General features: G+C 43.3%; 1 protein-coding gene across 3 annotated transcripts in view; it reads right to left on the minus strand.

Moving 5' to 3' along the window:
- Window positions 1–17322, minus strand: part of HERC6 (HECT and RLD domain containing E3 ubiquitin protein ligase family member 6) — a 77322-nt gene extending 60000 nt beyond the window's left edge. Inside the window, exons 1-2 of one of the 3 annotated variants that reach the window (XM_070614323.1) lie at window positions 17004–17322; window positions 15204–15331 (exon numbers count right to left, since the gene is read on the minus strand). In XM_070614323.1, coding sequence (XP_070470424.1) covers window positions 15204–15255 — 52 coding nt within the window. In that variant the 5' untranslated portion in view covers window positions 15256–15331; window positions 17004–17322. The remainder of the gene's footprint in view (window positions 1–15203; window positions 15332–17003) is intronic. The other 2 variants (XM_070614327.1, XM_070614324.1) reach the window with 2 other exon arrangements.
- Between the last annotated feature and the right edge of the window lie 3048 nt (window positions 17323–20370).

The following is a 20370-nucleotide window of genomic DNA, read 5'->3' on the forward strand; positions in this document are numbered from 1 at the left end:
TCAAAATTTGTTCACTTGGCCATAGTAGCTACAGAAGGCGAAAAAAAAGTGTAGTTTTTAGCTGAGCACCTTACAATCCCAAATAAAATTGGGATTCTGTTACCAAGGAATAAGAAGAGAAGAGATTTCAGGTGTCAATGAGGAGGCTTTCGACAACCAGCAAGGCATTTGAGATGTTTGGTCTGAACACACGCGGCAGGCAGGGCCGGCTTCCTGGGTGTGTAACCAGTGTGCTCGGTTGCACAGGCCCTGCTCTCAGAAGGCCCTGAGCTTAGTTTAATGCTCCGCTGCCGCCGCCTTGAAATTCTTAACAACTTTACCTTTGAACTTGTGTTTTGTAAGTGAAGTCTGCTGGAACACTGGGGCATGCAGGTGAGTAGGGGAGATCCACGCAATATGCCTGCTATTTCTTGCCACCGTATTCAAATATGGTGTTCGAGATGCCCCGTGAGCACCAAATTCCATGGGATCCGTGAGGTGTGGGAGTTCGATGAGGCTTAGAGGTCGTATGAGGTAAACAGGTTCATCTACAGCTGAGTAAGTGGGGACACTGACAGCCCCTAGAGCCACACTCTCTGAACCAGAACTTGGCTTCCAACACACAGAGAAGGCGACGACATTCTAAGAAACACAAAGAGCAAGGAACCCTATCACACCCTTTCTCACTGCTGTTCTTTCTCAGTATTAACCAATCACTTATGCTGAAAATAATGACACAGGAAGAAAAGGAAAGTTAGGGCAACCTGTAGCTCCTTCTCCTTTCAGTCCTTCCTTGTCATTAGGCCGAGATGAGTGTGTTGGTAGAACACGCCGGTATCAAGAAGTGGAACAAAACAGTTGAGTTAGTTTTGTGCAGTGTTTCCACTCTTCTGATAAGGACCAAATATGCATATAAAAGCTACCAAATAGAAGTTGCATGATTTCAATGATTTTGCCTATGAATTAAATGCTTCTATCTGTGTTTAAAACCGGCACTGCGCAATGTAAAGACGAATGGTAAAATTTGTCCTAATAATTTAGAATTCTAATTTTTTTACTTAGAACAACATTAAATAGCAAATAAAAACACCACGACGAATTGGAAAAGAGATTGTGGAAGAAAAGAAAAAGCTTTATGTTTTAGTACTTTAGTTGCCCTTTTTTTCTACTTTATGAACAAGGAGCTTTGTATTTTCGTCTTGCAGTGGGCCACAAATTATGAAGCGGGCCCTAGTGGCAGTGTTTAATAATTCAGTGAAACTATGCACAAACATTTATTTTCTAGAACCTATCTAAACCTACTCTCAAGCCTCTGTGCTAGTGAGTGGGTAGGGATCTTAAACTTATCATGTAACTATCTCCGTCTCTTCTTGTTTGAACTGTTTTTTTCAGGTAAATACAGATCTTCTTTGACTTACTGTGGGGTTATGTCCTGATAAACCCATCGTAACTTGAAAATACCCTAAGTCAAAAATGCATTTAATACATCTAACCTACCAAGCATCATTGCTTAGCCTAGCCTACCTTAAACGTGCTCAGAACACTTACATTAGCTCACAGTGGGGCAAAATCATCTCACACAAAGCCTATTTATAATAAAGTGTTGAGTAGCTCATGTAATTTATTTACTTTTTATTTTAATGAGGAAGATTAGCCCTGAGCTAACATCTGTTGCCAATCCTCCTCTTTTTGCTGAGGAAGACTGGCCCTGAGCTAACATCCATGCCCATCTTCCTCTACTTTATATGTGGGATGCCTGCCACAGCATGGCTTGCTAAGCAGTGCCATGTCTGCACCTGAGATCCAAATCAGCGAACCTGGGGCCACCAAAGCGGAATGTGTGAACTTAACCGCTGTGCCACCAGGCCAGCCCCTGATGTAATTTATTGAATACTGTACTGAAGGTGAAAAACAGCATGGTTGTGTGGGTGCAGAAGGATTGTAAGTTTATCGGTTGTTCGCCCTTGTGATCACGTGGCTGACTGGGAGCTGCGGCTCATTGCTGCTGCCCAGCATCATGAGAGAGGATGGTAGCCATATTGCCAGCCCGGGAAAAGATCAAAATTTGAAGTATGGTTTCTACTGAATGCATATCGCTTTCACACCATGATAAAGTAGAAAAATAGAAAGTCGAACCATGGTAAATTGGGGACCATTGTACTCCGTTTCCCAGACATTTTCTTCCCTCTCACTCCACCTAGTCCTCTGTCAATGTGGGAACCACAAAGAAAGTTTGGAGGGAAAGCATAAAACAGTGTATTCAAGTCAAAATAGAAGGCTATTCCCATTATAGTGTTCACCAGGAAAGTTCATCATTGTGTCATGAAGTTTTATGAGAATTTTCTCCACACTCGTGTCCTTAGCCGTCACTAACTTATAACGTGTAGGAAAAGTTGGATCCGAATATGGAGATTCAGATGGTTGAGTTATGGAAAATCATTGAAGGGATATAATAAACCATCTCCTGTTGAAGTCTGAGAAATTCAAACCATGATACATCTTACTTTTACTGCTCACTACTTAATATTTATTAAAATCTTTCTAAGTGACAGGCAGTGCATTAGAGATCCACACAGTGGTTCTGTTGAATCAGCACCACAACACTATGAAGTAGAGACAATTTTTATCCCTATTGATATAAGATGGAATTGAGATGTTAAGATGTAAAGTAATTTGCCCAAAGTCACACAACCTAGAAGTGGTGTGACTGGAGTATCATCCCAGACGGTCTGATTCTGGAGCCTTCACTCTTGGTACACACAAAACATCCTAATTTTCTCAAAGAAACACGGGAATTTATTTATAATTAAATTAAACTTATGGGGCCAGTCCTGGTTGCCTAGTGGTTAAGGTCAGTTCATTCTGCTTCAGTAGCCTGAGTTCAGTTCCCAGGCGTGGATCTACACCACTTGTCAGCAGCCATGCTGTGGCAGCAGCTCACATACAAAATAGAGGAAGATTGGGAAAAGATGTTAGCTCAGGGCAAATCTTCCTCAGGAAAAATAAGTAAATAAACTTATGGAATGTCCTCCTACTAGTGAATTGCCTTGACTGCAATGGAATCTTGAAGACTTGCAGAAACATTCGATGGATGTAAAATCATATCATCAAAAAAGAGTCACATCCTTAGATAAATGAGTCATGGTCGAAATTAATGAGGACTTCCATGAGAGTGCAAACCTCAAGATGCGCTGAAATCACCAAATATGTGGGAAGCCTTGGACTTCAGGAATATCTGAAAGGGACTATGGATCCCAAGAAATTAAGTCACCCAGAAATGATAGAGACAAATATTGGAACTCCCTAGAAAGTCTCGTGTCTTTCGGGTTTTGTAAAAATCATGTTCTTTTTCTTGAAACTTCTTAAAAATAACAACACTAAGAACCACCACCCGTGAGATTAACCTGGATTCAGAATGGAAATGTCTCCACATATCTCAAGAACAAATCAATCTTTTGAACACTATTAGCTGTGTTGACTTGTATAAAACTAAGCCTAAATTGTATAATTCTATAGAAAAGAATGGATTTCTAATAAAATATTCTACTAATTAAGAAAAAATTGGATGCCGACAATGGACGACACTGGAATAGATGTGTAGATAACATAATTGCCCCCAGTGAGTATATCTATACTATGCTCCTGCCTTAAATTTCTTCTGTTTACTCTTGGTTACAGGTGAGTAAAGGGTAGCAGAATGTGCCACCCCAGAATGTGACTACTGGAGTTCAGGACAGGCCACCCCAAAATATGCTGCTTTGGCATATTATTTTGAGGTGTGGGCACTTGAAAAACAGCAAATGCAGGGAGAGGCTTTCAGTGAACGCCCCTTATCTGCCTAAACACAGATCCTCCCAAAGGAAGTCAAAGTCATTACTTCTCCTCCCGGAGTTGCACCAACCAGGGAGGACTGACTCATCACAGAAGGGGAGACTAGAAGTCAACACGACACCCAGACAAACTTTGTCACAAACTATCACACCTCCCATCTATTCCACTAAGGGCCCATTCATCTCTCCTAAAAACCGTTTGCTCTCCCCTAAGAGGCCTTCATCTCCCCTTTCCCTTTCCCTATTAAAATGGTACTTAAGCCTGAATTCAAAGCCACTTCAGAGAGTTACTCATTATTCCCTGGGTGTCTCCCATGTATACATGAGGTATACATGTTAATAATCTTCTTTTCACTTTTCTCTGTCAATCTGTCTTTTATTACAGGGATCTCAGCTAAGAACTCAGAAGGGTGGAGGGAAAATTATCATGAGCACGTGACCCAACTGGACAAATTCTGACACTAATTCTCCTGGTCTCTGTAGTTGGTTCCAAAAATAGACCCAAAACCCAAGCAGGCCAATTGTCCTGTGATTTTTTTTTTTTTTTTAAAGATTGACACCTGAGCTAACAACTGTTGCCAATCTTCTTTTTTTTTTATTCTTCTCCCCAAAGCCCTCCAGTACATAGTTGTATACTCTAGTTGTGAGTGCCTCTGGCTGTGAAATGTGGGACGCTGCCTCAGCATGGCCTGATGAGCAGTGCCATGTCCCCGCCCAGGATGCAAACCAGCGAAACCCTGGGCTGCCGAAGCTGAGTGTGTGAACTTAACCACTCGCCCACGGACCGGCCCCTCCTGTGATTTTAAAACTTAGAGCTGGAAGAGAAGTGCTCATTTCTCCTAGGCTGTAGGACTCACCTCAGATTGCCTGCCTGCAAGGAAGTAGCTGAGATTACATGCCCAGGGCCTGCCCTTAACCAAGGAGTGCAGAGATAAAAATACTTCAGCTCCCTTAGCCTGATCAGCATAACCCTGAGGAATCACCTAGACCTGTTCCGTCCAAAACGAGAGCCAGCGTATGTGGCTACTGAGCACTTGAAATGTGGCTAATCCCTCCTGTGATGTGCTGAAAGTGTCAAGTACAGGTTGGATTTCAAAGAATTAGTTTGATGAATGTAGTGTCCTGTTAATAATTTTATATTGATACATGTTGAAGTGATAATGCTTTTTATATAGTGGGTTAATTAAAACATTATTAAAATTAATTTCACCTCCTTTTTAAATGTAGATACTTTTGACATTTAAAATGAATTAGGTGGCTTGTCTCATGTTTCTGTTAGACAGCCTTGACCTGTAGTGTCTCCAGCATTCCTTATGGGATTGAGCCAAAATTACCCTCCACAGGACTTCACTCAATATCTACCCCTTCTTGGCCTCCTTCTCTTCCCGGTTGCTCTTCCCCATTCCTGTGGAGTTTTCCTCGGAATATATGACAAGTCACTTTCACACCCTCAATCAGAAACTGCTTCCAGGGGACCCAGGAAGGCAGCCCCTATCCCAGGGAAGAGACAGAAGTATGCTTGGGGTTTAAGGACGCACCTAAAATGAGTCACAAATAACGACCACTGCTGCCCACCTTGTGATCAGAGCTCAATTGACGTCAAATATTTTTCCCCATGCCCTTGTCATCAGAAGTAGGTTTGTGTCTCCCTGGTTGTTACATCAGAAGTAGGGATTATTTCTTCTAACACCTGCTGTTTGAAGGAGGGGCCTCATCATTATTTCATCATCCCTTTCTCCTATTTCAGGAGCAACGCCAAGAACTGAAATATTCTTGTGGTCGGGTGAGCTGACAACACAAGAGTGTAACTTTACTTTCTTATTATAATACTTGTAGTAAATAAAAAGCTTGACGCTTGCTCTCATTTTCTTAGCTCCCAAGTAGAACTTTAAAATATTTCCTTCCAAACTTCAGTCTCCACCAAAAAAAATGAAAAATTATTTCCTAGGTAATGAAAAAAAATCGCTTTCTAGTTAAGGAAGTATCCTCTATAAGTGGTTTGTAGAGTAGCTTAAAGTCCTTTCTCTAAAAGGAGGAGGGGACTACCTGTGTTGTCTCTGTGTTCACTTTCCATTCATTCATTTAATTCCCATTTACTGAGTAGCCCACTTACACAAGGCACCACTTGAGAAACTTGATGGAATTTCTGTTTCAAGATGGTAAATCTAACAGACCAGATGAGGCATGTGCACTAACCACTATAGTAGAGGTTATAAATGAAGAGTATCATGGTTGGGGAGCGAATGAAGGGGTATAGGCACTCAGAGATAGGAGGGATCACATTTGGCCAAAGAGGTCAGAGGAGGTTTCATGGAGGATGTTGTCACTGCAAAGTGCCTTAAAGAATGTGGAAGATTTCAATTGACAGAAGTTGATACAAAGGTATCCGAAAAGGAGAAATGGCGTGAATGAAGAAACGCAGGTAAGGTGAGATCTGTAGAGTGATTTCCTATACAATATTCAAGTTTTAAAGTCAAAAAGTCAAAGATCTTTAAACCCTTCTGTCTGAAGAGGTTGACTAGGCCAGTTTGCCTGGGGTCTGGAAAGCATATAGAAGTCCAGGTGACCAGCTGGAGAGATAGGAGGCCATGGCAGGTCTGGGAGGCCCCGCCCTCCAAATGAACTCTGTTAAGCAATGGGGAAGCATTTTAAGGAGTAGAACACAGGAGCACCAAGATTCAGCCAAACGCAGGAGAAATTTAATTCCGGAGAAATTTCTCAAGTGCCAATTCAGCTCAACAAGAATTTGCAGAACATCTACCACAAATACCACATCCTAGATTACGTGTCCCGCAGCTCATACATTTAAGTATTTGCCCTTCTGGCTTTCTACTTTAAATGTAATTTGGTAAGTCATAGTATGAATGACAATTTAGGTATGGATTTAAAATAACCATTCAGTTTTAAAGAGGTGTGTAGAAGTTGGAGATAGAAGTAGAAGAGATCAAGAAAAAGAACACAATACTTTTGGGGTGAGTATCCTGTGTCAGACTCTGTGCTGTGAGCTTGACACGTTATCTCATGATGCAGCCTGAATATTAGAAAGTTTGCAAGGAGTGAGGGTGGGGCGGGGGACACACAGAGACGAGGCAGGTGCAGGAAGAGAGCTGACTTCCTCAGTCCTCTGGGTGAGGTTAAACCTCTTCAGAGCCCTCCAGTTACCTCCTGAGTGTTTTGTTACATTTCTACTACTCAGGCTTAGATGAGTTATTGAACTTTTCTTTTTTTTTTTTTTAAAGATTGGCACCTGGGCTAACGACTGTTGCCAATCTTTTTTTTTTTTCTGCTTTATCTCCCCAAACCCGCCCTGTACACAGTTGTATATCTTAGTTGCATGTCCTTCTAGTTGTGGGATGTGGGACGCCGTCTCAACGTGGCCTGACGAGAGGTGCCATGTCCACGCCCAGGATCCGAACCCTGGGCCGCTGCAGCAGAGCGCGCGAACTTAACCACTCGGCCACGGAGCCAGCCCATGAGCTTTTCTGAACCTCAGTCTCCTCGTCTGAAAAGCAAAAAGAGTATTCCCGCCTTAGGTAACGTTCCTAGCAGACTGCTTGCCACCTAAGTGGGTGTTTAATAAGTGACTATTCCTTTTTCCCTTCCAGTGACTGAACACAGTCAAACAGGTCTCTGTTTAACCTAAGGGTGTCATTTAGTAAATTGGTGAGTCAGGAAAAAGCAGGAGGAAGGGTAGAAGTACATCAGAGGGCAGTGGGATAACAGTCTGGAAATCACGTAGCACAAAAACGCCACGAATCACAGAGTAAAGGAAGCAAGAGAACACAGATACCTGTGCATCCAGTCAAAATGATCACCCCCGGAAATTCAGAGGAAATGTCCTAAGAATGTCATCAGTCCTATTTGACGATGTGAAAGTTGATTTTAAGAGAAGATACGATAATACTACATAGAGCTGGTCAGGTCATGAGCATCAGGCTCTGCCACGTGCTCAGCTCTGGCCTGGGCGCTCTGAAGGAGTCACAGAGGGGAAGGAATCACATCCAGAACATGATACAGACACATATGAGACACAGAAAAACAGGGACATGGTAGGATTAAGAACTAACTGGGGAATTACTGGCAACTGCAGTAGGAGTTCGGAGAAAAAGAGGCCACTGCTGGCCAGTGGAGTCAGCCAAGGAGAATGATGCTGCCGGGATGCTGGAGAGAGAAGGGAGGGGATCCCAGAGAGAAAGAGCAACAAGGTCAAAAGTAGGTGCAAGTAATGAACCTGGTTTGCTAGACGACAGTAAGGAGACCGGTCTGGTTCTACACAGTGTGTATTTGGGAGAGGACAACAAGTTTCAGGAGAAAGCGGGTGCCAAACACTGAGGCCCTGGAAGTTTTCCCTCAATGTGGTAAGCTGCAAGTGCTTGACAAACTACAAGAAGTGAGAAAACACTTTTGAAAGTGCAGTCTCGGCATTGACCATTTAGATCAAGGCTTCCCAACCTGGTTTGCCCCCTGTTGTTGTACAGCCGTGAGCTAAGAATGATTTTTACATTTTTTAATGATGGGGGGGGAAAAGTCTAAGGAAGAATAATATTTCATGACATGTGAAAATTACATGAAATTCAAGTTTGTGTCCATTAATAAAGTTTTACTCTGTTGGCTTGCAACCTCGGGAGTTCCCCAGGTGAAATCTGAAACTGGCCACTGCACACAGAGGGCAAGGAGAGCCTGAAGACAAATTGGTAGGTGGCAGATCAGATGAGCAAGGGAACTGACATATGAGGCTTGTCTGGGCAGCTGAGAGATGAGTAGATCTCTGCCCCCGTCCACCATAATCTCAAAAGTTTATATAGAGGCCTTAACTGGGTTCAGTTGCTTATACCATCCAGATGGTCTTAGCAACACATTACTCTCTCGAGGCTGCGTCCTTGAAACGGCTCCCACTGTGGGAACAGTGGGCATAGGGTACGTTCCAAGGACGAGGGACCAAGTGAGAGGCTTCCAATCCCCTGGGTCCAGCTCACAGGTCACCTGAAGGTCACGTCCTTTGACATACTGGAACACAGCTACTCTCACTGTTTGCTTATTCTCTATGGCTGCTTTTGTGCTCCAGTGGCAGAGTGTGGCAGAGACTGTATGGCCTGAAAAACCTTAAATATTTACTCTTTGGCCTTTACTGTTTATAGACCGTTGGTTTAGCCTGACGCTGGGGAAGCGGGGAGAAGAGAGAGCCTCAGGGCGAGGACTAGGATTAGGGGAGTGAGGCACACGCCTTGGGCACAGAAGTTAAGGGGAAGAGTCCCAAAAAGTCTCAGTAATCAAATAATATTTCATGCAATATTTTTTAAAATCTAAATTAATGCCAAAACTCCATGATGAACAAAATGTCACCAATGTAAATAAAGATAGGATCAACCACAGTGCTGCTCTGTGCCGTGTCAGAGACTGAGGCAGAAGGAGTGTCAGTAACCCTGAGATTTCAGCACCCCTTATATTTTGCACCGGAGGCTAGTGCCTCACTCCCCGCCACTAATGGTGGCCTTGGTGTTACGGGGATGTTCAGAGAGGGCGAGAATGATTAGGGACAAAACAGGGTGGCAGAAGATAAGGAGGTTTAGGGGTGGATTTCAATCCTAGAGCTTAGACCTTCACGTTAAAGGGGAGGATTTTGCTCATTTCACCCAAAGGAAAAGGCAGAGCCTCCGAGGCTGTGTGGTCCAGCCTCCAGCCCCTCAGCTCCCTGACTCCATTCCCAGTTACTCTCCTCCTCACTTGCTTCCCCTTTGCCCCCACGCTCCTTACAGTCCCTTCACTGGGCCAGGCACGCTTCATCTGGGAACCTTTGCACTCAAGCTCTCTCCGCCTGAAGTCCTCGTCCCTGACATGCGCAGGGCTCCCGTGTCACCCTCTCAGAGAGGCCTCTGCTGACCACGCTGTTTAAGGTTAGACCCACCCCTTCGCTGCTACCCTTCTTCTCCCTGCTTTACTTTCTCCATCACATCCATCAGCCTCTAGATATCATAGGATGCACTGATTTCCTGGGTTTGTGGTTTCTCTTCTCTCGCCCGACTGCGTGCCCTGTGAAGGCAGGATTTCTGTCTGCTTTTCTACCGTGGGATGCCCAGTGCCTAGGTGGGAACTGGGCCCCCGTCCACACTCTTGGGCGGGCTGACTGAACCGACCAGCGGAACACGGTGGGGGCAAAGGGAAAAGAGGTCGAGGGCATTCCTTCTACTAACAGTGAGCAAATAAGCTTCTTACGTAAACAAAATGACGAGGTCCAAAACGTGAAAATTCTCACAGCCGCCCCCTCTGACCTGTCGACTGTTCTTCCTGCACGCTCGTTCTTCCTTCCTCTTGGAATTCTCAACTTTCTGTCAAATCCTAAGTTAATTGCTTTCTTTTTCAAGGGCAACTTTAATCACAATAGCCAAGTCTAGAGACACTTCTACAGACAAAGGAAATCTGTTATTTCTCTGTGTTTAGCTATAAAATGCGTCTTTTTTTTTCCACTGGCACTTTCCTTGGCTCCAGTATCACGCCTGCCGTTCTGTTCAGGGCTGAGGTAATCGGTCTGCAACCCGGTGTCCCGCTGATTCTGCCAAGTGTTAGTCATGAGTCACTCAGCTCGCTCGTTTACACTTTTCAACTGCTCCTGCTCACATGGAGTCCCTGCTTGTTTTAGCTTAATGTGCAAAGAGCAGCTGGTGGCCTGGCCATCCGCAGGCAGCTAAAGGCATTGTGGGTAGGGCAGACATGAAGAAGGGAGGAATAAACTGACCTTGACTCTAAGCCTTCTGTCCTCAGTCTTAGAGTTAAAGAAACGAAAGCTCTTTCTCCTAACTGCAACCTTTCCGAAGAACTTACTATATTATACGGATGCTGATAATTAGTAAAATCTGAATACCGAAGTTATTTCTACATGGAGGGAACAATCAGTGTATGTACTTTTCCAGTACGGCCTTTAACCACTCCCCCAAATTCCTTAGCTATTGACTTTTTTCTCTTCCTACTCTAAAATATATATTTTTAAATAGTTACCCTATTCATTTAATAGCAATAACAGAACTACATCAATTGCCTAGCTCAGGGGTCAGTAAACTTCTGTATGCTGAAGGGCCAGATATAGGGCCAGTTAATAAATATTTTAGGCTTTGCAGGCCACACAGATGTCCTATTGTGGAAGGAAGTATGACACCTCTGAGGAAAAACGGTCCTCTGAAGACTGAAGGGAAAGACTGAAAAGAACTAAGATGTGCTAATAAGAGCTAACATTTGTTGAGTATCTACTAAATAAGTTCTGAGCACTTTATATGGATCCTCACAACAATCCTAAGTGGAAGATACAATTATTCCCATTTTACAGATGCAGAAACTGAGGCACAGAGAAGTTAAATCACTTATCCAAGGTTATACAGTTAGTAAGTGGTAGAGTGGAATTAAGATTAGTTTGGAGAAGTAGGATGGGACCAGAACATGCAGAGATTCATAGGCCATGTTGAAATTTTTTATGTTAATGATAAGAGAAAAAGGAAGTCACTGAAGTGTTAACGAAGGAGGAAAGCTCTGTGCGATGTGTGTGTGTGTGTGTGTGTGTGTTAACATGAATATATTTGCATTTCAGAACAATCACTTGAGCTCTAGCATGAGAACTAGTTGAAAGGATGGGAAGAGTGGGTACTGGGAAACCAATTAGGAAGTGACTGCTGTTGTCTGGGCAAGAGGTGATGGTATCACGCCTAGGGAGTTGGCCTTGGAGAAGGGCAGAGTGGATGAGTTTGAGATGTATTTTGGAGAAGTAAATGAGGAGTGGTGAGGGTACGAAGAGAATGCTGTGTCAAGGATGATCCTTAGGTGTCTGGCTTGTGTAACTGGGTGAACAGTAGACTCATTCTGCGACATAGACAACACTGGAGGAGGAGCAAGCCTGGGCGTGGGAAAGGAGGTCGTGAGTTTGAGGAATTCGGAAACATCTCCACTTGGCAATGTCAGGAAGACAGTGAAGACAGTTGTATTTGTGGGTCTGGAGCTCAGATAGGTCCGTACTAGAGAGTTCCATTTGGGAGTCATCTGTGATAAGTAGAAATCAGAGACATGGAAATGGATGAGATTGCAGATGGAAATCTAGGCGTGAGAAGAGAAGACTGTCTAATACGTAGTTGGGGAGCCCAAGTTTTCCTAGGCCTTGCTTCAGCTCTTTATTCAGCTCCTGAGCAAATTTGCTGATCCATGTCCTCTTCTCTGTAAGAGCAAAACAAGTCCAAATGGAAGTCAGAAGGGGAAACATATCAAGAAAATGACATAATGGACTGAGAGAACCCTTGGGACACCTTCACTTGTTTCCTTTTATCGAGTTTGAAGGGTTCCTTCTAAAAGGAAGTAATTAACCTAATAATTCTATTATGCCTGCATCTCTTTAGTCTGTATCTCTTTAATACCCAAAAAGCATTTTCCCTATAAAATGAAAACTTAGACTAAGCATACCCAGAAATTAACTTGCTAAATAATCCTCCCAAAGGCCTGGAAGAATGACCTCAGTTGCTATAGCAGCTTCTCTTACAGATATGAAAAACAGTCGCGCCTCGCCTAACAGTGGGATACTTTCTGAGAGATGCCTCCTTAGGTGATTTTGTCATCGTGCAAACATCACAGAGTGTGCATACACAAACCTAGTTGGTATAGCCTATGACACACCTAGGTTATATGGTACTAATCTTACGGGACCACCGTCGTACCTGTGGTCTGGCATTGGCTGAAACGTCATTACACAGCACATGACTGTAATGTGAGCACTCAGAGGTGTCGATCAATTATGAGGCAGACAGTGGTAAACTTCAAACAACAAGTTGATTTGGGGTTTGTTAGGACTGCACCCTGGGAGGCACAGATTCAAGGAACACTTGAATTGTGTTCTGGCTGTTGAAGGGAGAAGGAAGATTTATAGTCCTGGCTAACAAAAGCAAAGAAAAAAAAAGGAAAGAATGTCTTTTAACAAATTCCAGGAGCAAGATGATTATCAGTGTGAGGGTTGGTTGAAATAAACCATTAAACTTAGGAATGTGGGAGCTGACCTTGACAGGAATGGGGTCTCTGTCCTGATAATCTTATCTTCCTTGAGAAAACTTGCAGATGCATTTCAGGTATTTAATGAATTCAAGAGTTCCTTGTGAAAGAGGAATTTTGTTCCTCTCCTTCTCATGTCTGCTTGGCTCCATTTTATTGCTTAATGTGAGAGACTCTATCTTTTTTCTTTTTTTTTTTTTTGCTGAGGAAGATTCACCCTGAGCTAACATCTGTGCCAATCTTCTCCCATTTTGTATGTGGGTCGCTGCCTCAGCATGGCTGCTGACAAGTGGTGTAGGTCTATGCCCAGGAACCAAACCCAGGCCGCCAAAGTGGAGTGCACCGAACTCAACCACTAGGTCACGGGCCAGCCCCTCCATCCTTTTTTTTAACTTGTTAAAATGGCCCAAGCCACCACCTTAAATACCATCTTCAGCTAAAGACAAAAGAGGATGTGGGGGGCAGTGGTTTTGGGATTTAAAGAGGAGGAAGGCAATTCACATGGAGATGGAAAAGCAAATGTGGCATAAACAAATGCTTGCCACGCTTTGCAAAGACAGTGGGACATGGAGGGGACTTTGATTAAATGGGCCTTGCTAGGTTCTTCCCTGTCTATCACCATAGTTATCTATGGTGATAGCTCCTTCCTGAAACAGGCCTTCTCTCTTAAATTCTTTAAGGCAGATAGGGGGAAGGTCAAAGTTTCTTTCAGGGTCTTTTGTTTTTAAAATAATAAAGTTAAAGGGACACATTTTGGGGTGGCAAATTCCGATCCCCCACAATTTCTGTGGCTATTTGCTGGAAAACCCTTGACTCTGGATAGAGTACCATGCTGTCTTGACTGACAACTCGGAAGTCAGTGAGAACAGGATGATAAGTAAGCCTTTGGCCCATATGATTACTAGTAACAGCAATAGAAATAAATAGAGAAAACATTGATTGGGGGCAAAGTGCTCTTTGAAAACACGAGAAAAATGGTCTCTATTCATATTACCACTTGTCGTTTTCATAGTACTTTTTATTTACAAATTCTTCATGGTGAGAACCTCTAGGACACAGACGGCACTGAACATAGTTGCTCTCGATTGATTGACAGGAGTGGAGATGCCGTGAGGTCAAGTACTTGTCAGAAAGTAGCAAATAGAGGCAGACCTAGAAGATGAGAGTTTCTGAAGCACAATCCTGAGATTCAGATACGTTAGCTATCCTGTGCTTTGTTAAAAGTCTAGGTCTCAAGAACGCATCTTCTCAGTGAAAGTTGTCTTTTCATTTAGCTTTCAGGGCTTTTGATGTCCATTTTAATTTTTTAGTCATTACGACAGAGAGTGTTTCTGGGATCTCAGATTATGAGCCGCAATCTCTTTCAAAGCCTGCTTGACAGGAGATATTTCTTGACGAACAGATATGTCCTAATTCAAACAAAATGTAAATCTCAGGAACTGTTTTCATGCATAGCTTAGTTTGCTCACCATGGCCTGGAACGGTGCCCATTTGGAGGTGCAATGCGTCAGCATAAAAGGAGAAGTATGATGTAATTTTTCCACTGCACCTGTGACTTGGTTTCCACTACAGATATAAGACTTTTTCACTATGAACTTGAAGGCAAGTCACTTACTTTCCCATGTTTCTCATTCTTCATGATTATCACACCAGACGTTTGAAAATACTAATTAATAATATTTTTTGATGACATTTCAAGTGCCCAATTTTCCCCTCTGATTTTTTTCCAGCTTTATTGAGATATTATTGACATATAACATATGTAAGTTTAAGGTGCACGTTATGATTTGATCCCCATATATACTGTGACATGATTACTACAGTAAGGTTAGTTAAGACCTCCATACCCTCACATAGTTACCATTTTTTTTTTGTGGTCTCTGATTTCTTTTTAAACCAAAGGCTTACTTAATATGTAGGGAACTATATAATTATAATTTAAAATATCTTTTTAACACTTGAATAGTTAAAATATAATTTGATGTGTATCTTTTTAATTAAAGGCATATTTTTTCAGAGAATTAGCAGTGAAAAAATTCAGCTGATCTATTCCCTAATGGGCCAGTGCATCTTTTGACATTTGAGAAAGTCTGCAGATTTCCTCAAAGAGAAAGCTTTTGTATTCAGGGGAGGGAAGTTCCTCTCAGTGCTATTCTGCTACCTCCTAAAGTCATGAGCCTCAAAGTTTAGAGTTTCCAATTAGTGCCTACGGTGGCTTGGGAAGGGCAGCAGAACATGCCACCCCAAAATATGGCTGTAGGGGTTCAAGACATGCCACCCCAAAATATGCCGTCTTGGTTATATTGATTATTTTGAGCTGTGGGCACTGACAAACAGCAAATGCAGAGGGAGGCTTTCTCTGAACTCCCGTTATCTTACCTGAAGACATATCCTCCAGGGTCTGGCCTGGTGGTGTAGTGGTTAAGTTCATGTGCTCTGCTTCAGTGGCCCAGGGTTCGTGGGTTCAGATCTTGGGTGTAGACCTACACACTGCTCATCAAGCCATGCTGTGGTGGCATCCCATGTACAAGAAACAGAGGAAGATTGGCACAGCTGTAAGCTCAGGGCCAATATTCATCACCAAAAAAAAAGAATTAACCTTTAAAAAAATCTAAACAGACAGATCCTCCAAAAGGAGCTCCGTTGTCAGGCACTCCTGTCAGAGGGACTTTCATCAGCCAGGGAGGATTGACTCATCACAACAGAGGAGACAGGAAGGCCATACCACACCCTGACAAACTTTGTCACAAACTATCATACCTCCCATCGATTCTGCTAAGGGCCTATTCAACTTTCTTAAAAATCGTTAACTCTCCCCTGAAAGGTCTACAATCCCCTCTCCTTTCCCTATTAAGATGGTGTTTGGGTTTTAATTCTAAAGCCATCTCATTAAGTTACTCACTTTTTCCTGGATATCTCCTGTGCATACATGAGATAGTCATGTTAATAACCCTCTGGTCATTTTCTCTTATTGATTTGTCTTTTATTACAGGAATCACAGCTAAGAACTCAGAAGAGTTGAGGGAAAATTAGTTTGCCTCCTCTACACTTGCTATAATGCAGATCCTAGGCCCCACCTCCAGAGAGTTTCATTTAGCAAGTCTGGCTAGGACCCAGGAATATGCATTATTAAAACATCCCAAGAGATACTGATACAGGTGGTCCCTCGACTACCCTTTTCCAAATACAGCCTTTGGTTCTCATGTGGAGGGCCTGCCTCCTCAATTAATCAGTTACCGCCTAAGGACGACAAGCGAAAGTTACCCAAAGATGTACGCAAACACTCATGCCTACTTGAGCAAAGATTACACTTATAAAGCCCTAAGCTTGGATGTGAGCAGAATATAGGGCATCTGTTGTATAATCCCCAGCTCCTGAGCCCTGTTGTAACCAAAGGCGGAGCCCTGCCTTTGGGCTGCACGCGGCCTGGTCCATCAGCGTAGCCCTGGAACAAGAGGAGGGTAGAACACTTCATCTGCAGGTGGCTCATTAAGCAAGGACCAAAGGTTCAGTGGAATCAAAAAAAAAAAAAAAAAGATTCTTAAAAGATTCTAAGATTCTTAGAATTCTTAAAAAGATTCTAAAAACTTAATGTTCTCACGGTGACAGCAGACCTCTATCAAGGCCAGGTATTTGAATTCCTGATGCCCACTCCCCAGTGTCCTACAGATTCTCCATCAAATGCCTTTGGGCTCTACAGGGGCCCCCCCGGGCATGACACGCTCGGGGAGTCCTGAGGCAGCTTGTCTGACAAGGACAGCCCTAATTGTGAGAGTTCTCTGCTGCGGAAGAACCCCAGTCTGAATTTGTGGGCCTGATTTTTGCCCTGGTCGCAAACCACTTCAAGTATTTGAAGATGGTTTTGTTCTCAACCCCGAATCTTCCTTTCCCAAGCCAAACTTTCCAGTTCCTTCAATGATTCTTCCTTTATCATGTCTTCAACACTTCACATCGGGTTGCTGGATTTTGAATACTTTAATTGATCAACATCTAAGTGTGCCTCATAGAAGGGAAGATAAGGCATCAAGATCAATGAGGTGAAGTCTTAAAAGTAGTTACTGATTTTCTGCAGCCTTCTTAGAGAAAATACAGGAAAAGAGACCAGTTTTGCCTAACTTATGTAATTACCATCATTCATTATTCATCCATTCGTTCAATAATTGTATGTCAAGTACTTACGCTGTGTCAGGCACTGGGCCAGCTGTTGGAGATCACCAAAAAAAAAAAAAAAGACAAAGGGAACTCCACTTGGGAAAGCAGGAAGCAACGATCACAGAGTGAAGAGGGCTAGAATGTGGGTGAGCATAGGAAACTAGTACAAGAAGCCCTCTTAACTCGGGGTATTAGAAGTGTGGGAGTCAGGGAGGTTTCCCAGGAAAGATGACATCTAGAGTATCCTTATCTAAATTGGTTGAGTGCACATTTTGTGCATAGAACTATATAAAGGCTGTTCCGACAGAAGGATGTAAATCACACCCATGCACAAGGCCTTGTGAAATAGAGAGGCCTGAACAGGCCTGAGCCATAATTGTGAAATCATATTTATCATACTTACCATTGGCATAGAGAGCTAGGGAAGGCCTAAGACTCAAAGTTGTTCACCCACAGCATCAAGTGGTAGAGGGCAACATAAAAGATTTATGTCAGGACTCCTTCTGTTGTAAGCAAAAGAAAGCTAACTTGAATTAGTTTAAATTAGAAAGAGGATTGATTGTTTTAGCACCTGGAATTTCAGGGCATGAACTTCAGGCAAGGCTTGATCTAGGCACTCAAGTGATATCCTTAGGACATTGTCTTTCTCATCCAACTCTAGGTTCTACTTTCCTCTTTGGTGGCTTCACTCTCAGGTAGCTATGTGGTGACTTCAAGCTACATGATTCCAGTTTAGCCACCCCAACGGAAAGAGTTAATCATGGTGCTGGGATTGACTCCCCCCTCACACACCTGTATTAGAATCACCTGCTTTAAAACAATGATGATCCCCAGACTCTAGGACCAAAACTTCAGTTAATAAGTCTGGAAGAGTTCCAAGAATCTGCACTTTATTTTATTTTTGAGAAAGATTAGCCCTGAGCTAACATCCCCTGCCAATCCTCCTCTTTTTGCCAAGGAAGACTGGCCCTGAGCTAATATCCGTGCCCATCTTCCTCTACTTTATATGTGGGATGCCTGCCACAGCATGGCTTGACAAGCGGTGCATAGGTCTGCACCTGGGATTCCAACTGGTGAACCCTGGGCCGCCTAAGTGGAACGTGAGAACCTAACCACTGTGCCACTGGGCTGGCCCCAGAATCTGCACTTTAAACAAATTCCCTAAAAGAGATCTTATCATACCAAGGTTTGAGAGCAAAGTTCTAGACAATTGCTCCTAAAGGGCAAGGACTGTGTCTGGCTTATCTTTTCATCTTTTGTAGCACCTGGTGCTCAGTACTCAATAAACCTTGAATTGAGCAGCCCGGCTGACTGTACACCAAAAATGTGAATATATTTTCTCAACCTCTGTGAATTGGACAACTTTTTTGTGTATTTCTTTGTTTTTGCACCACCAATATTTAGTCCTACTGCTAAAAGTACTTCAATTTCCTTGTTTCCCTGGGGGAGCTTCTCCCTCCAAGTGTTAAATTATATAGTGCAGATGGAGTTGAATTTACCCCCTGGCTCCAGAAGTGGGAATGTTGTCCAGGCCAGCGTTGGAAGAGGAACAATTCTCCTGGCCACCATGATTTGCTCAGAGGTGTGCACACAATCCAAGCTGGGTTTAGCTGTGTCTTTAGTGTGCCTAAGATCTCTTAGGGGACTTGTTGAAAGCGCAGATTCTGGGAACTCTTCTGGACTTATTAAATGAATTTTGGCCCCAAGGTCTGAGAATCGTCATTGTCTTAAAGCAGGTGATTCTAATACAGGTGATCCCTGAACAATGCTTTGAGAAAGCTGTGTCTAGAAGGTGTTAACACATAATCATACACACGAGAACCCATATTGCAAGGCAGAAGTAGAAATATTGGAGAGTTTCAAATTATGTGCTCCAAGACTTTAGAGCAAGCGGGGCTTAGTCTCGGATGTGAGAGAATAACGAAGATTTGGCGGCCAGAGAGAGAGGTATTCAGGCTTTTCATGGGCAGAAGCAAGAGCCATGCGTTCCAAGTGAGGGAACTGAGCCAGAGCACAGACCTCCAGGGCGCCCAGGAATGCTTTTTAGAGAATAGTCTGAATAGGATAAGAATTGCGTTCTTGCCAATAAGGCTAGAAAAGTAACTTAACCTAATGCACTGAATTGCACACTTAAAAACGGTTAAATGGTAATTTTACTATATTTTGCCACAACTCTAAACAAAGTAAGTTAGACCAGTCGGTGGCGGGATTCTACCAACATTGTAGAACTCTGGTTTGCGTGTGGAAGCTTTGAGAGTTGGAATCCTCTCAACACTTAAAACACAGCCAACGACTTGGGACATAGTCTTTCTCAACAGGAATGATATGCAAATATTTGCTCGCTGCTTTGGCACAGTCATCAGAAAGGACCTGGGGCGCTGGCCTGGGCCGGGGGTTTGGGAGGCCCCCTGCTGTGCCAGCTGTAACCCTTCTTGCAGGGGCCTGGGGGTGGGGGGGCTAGCCGGGGCAGTGGAAAGCACATGGGGGCTCAGAGGAGCAGCTGATTGACCAAATGACGTGGAAGAGTTGGCAATATTTTCAGCACTGTTATGACTCTATCAGTGTAAACTGGCTGAAAGACAACATTCATGGCTGTTTCGGGGCTTGTGTTCCATACAGGATGATTCAGTTGCAGAAAAGCTATAAAGAAGCCTGGGTCTGTCTTTGTATCATATCTTACAGAAATTTCTCTCCTAAAGTTTCACCTTTCCTCTTCTCCAGCCTTTCTACTTGCAAACCACCCACACACACACGCCCCTAGGCACCCAGTTTCCAGGAGTGCACCCTGCTTTCCTCAACACCATAACCTGAATATGTTTCAGGTTGTTCCCTATCTTCCCAAACCAATCCTTCAGCGTCTCCCTTACACACCTACCCAAGATTTTCCCTCACGTCAGCCTGCCTGACAACTCACCAAGAAATGGACCTGATAGGTTAAGATGAGGATTTGCACTTTTAGTGAAGGCGTACGGAGGCATCTGTTGTCCAGAGCGGTAAACATACCCCTGTTGCTGTATTTCCAGGAGAACGATTGATGGGAGAGGAGCTATTTTTGAGAACAGAATCATATCTGACACCACTCATCTCTCAAATCACAGCATGAGGATTTCCACTCACAGATGACATTTGGTACAGCCCCTCCTCAAATATCTTGGCCCAAAAGAGGCAGGATGACTAAATAAAATAACATTCACCAAGAATCCCAAAACACCAGTGATTGCAACCTCATTTCACTAACAAGATCAGCATGCGCTCTGTCTCTAACCTTTTGACTTTTGCACAATCTTTCTTAGAGAGGCAGTGAAATAATGGAATTAAAAAGGTGGAGTAACTAAATGCAATGAGTGTCCTGAATTGGACCCTGGGACAGAAAAAGGACATTAGTGGAAAAATT

The sequence above is a fragment of the Equus przewalskii genome, chromosome 3 (genome assembly GCF_037783145.1).
Source record: "Equus przewalskii isolate Varuska chromosome 3, EquPr2, whole genome shotgun sequence".
In the NCBI taxonomy this organism is placed as follows: domain Eukaryota; kingdom Metazoa; phylum Chordata; class Mammalia; order Perissodactyla; family Equidae; genus Equus; species Equus przewalskii.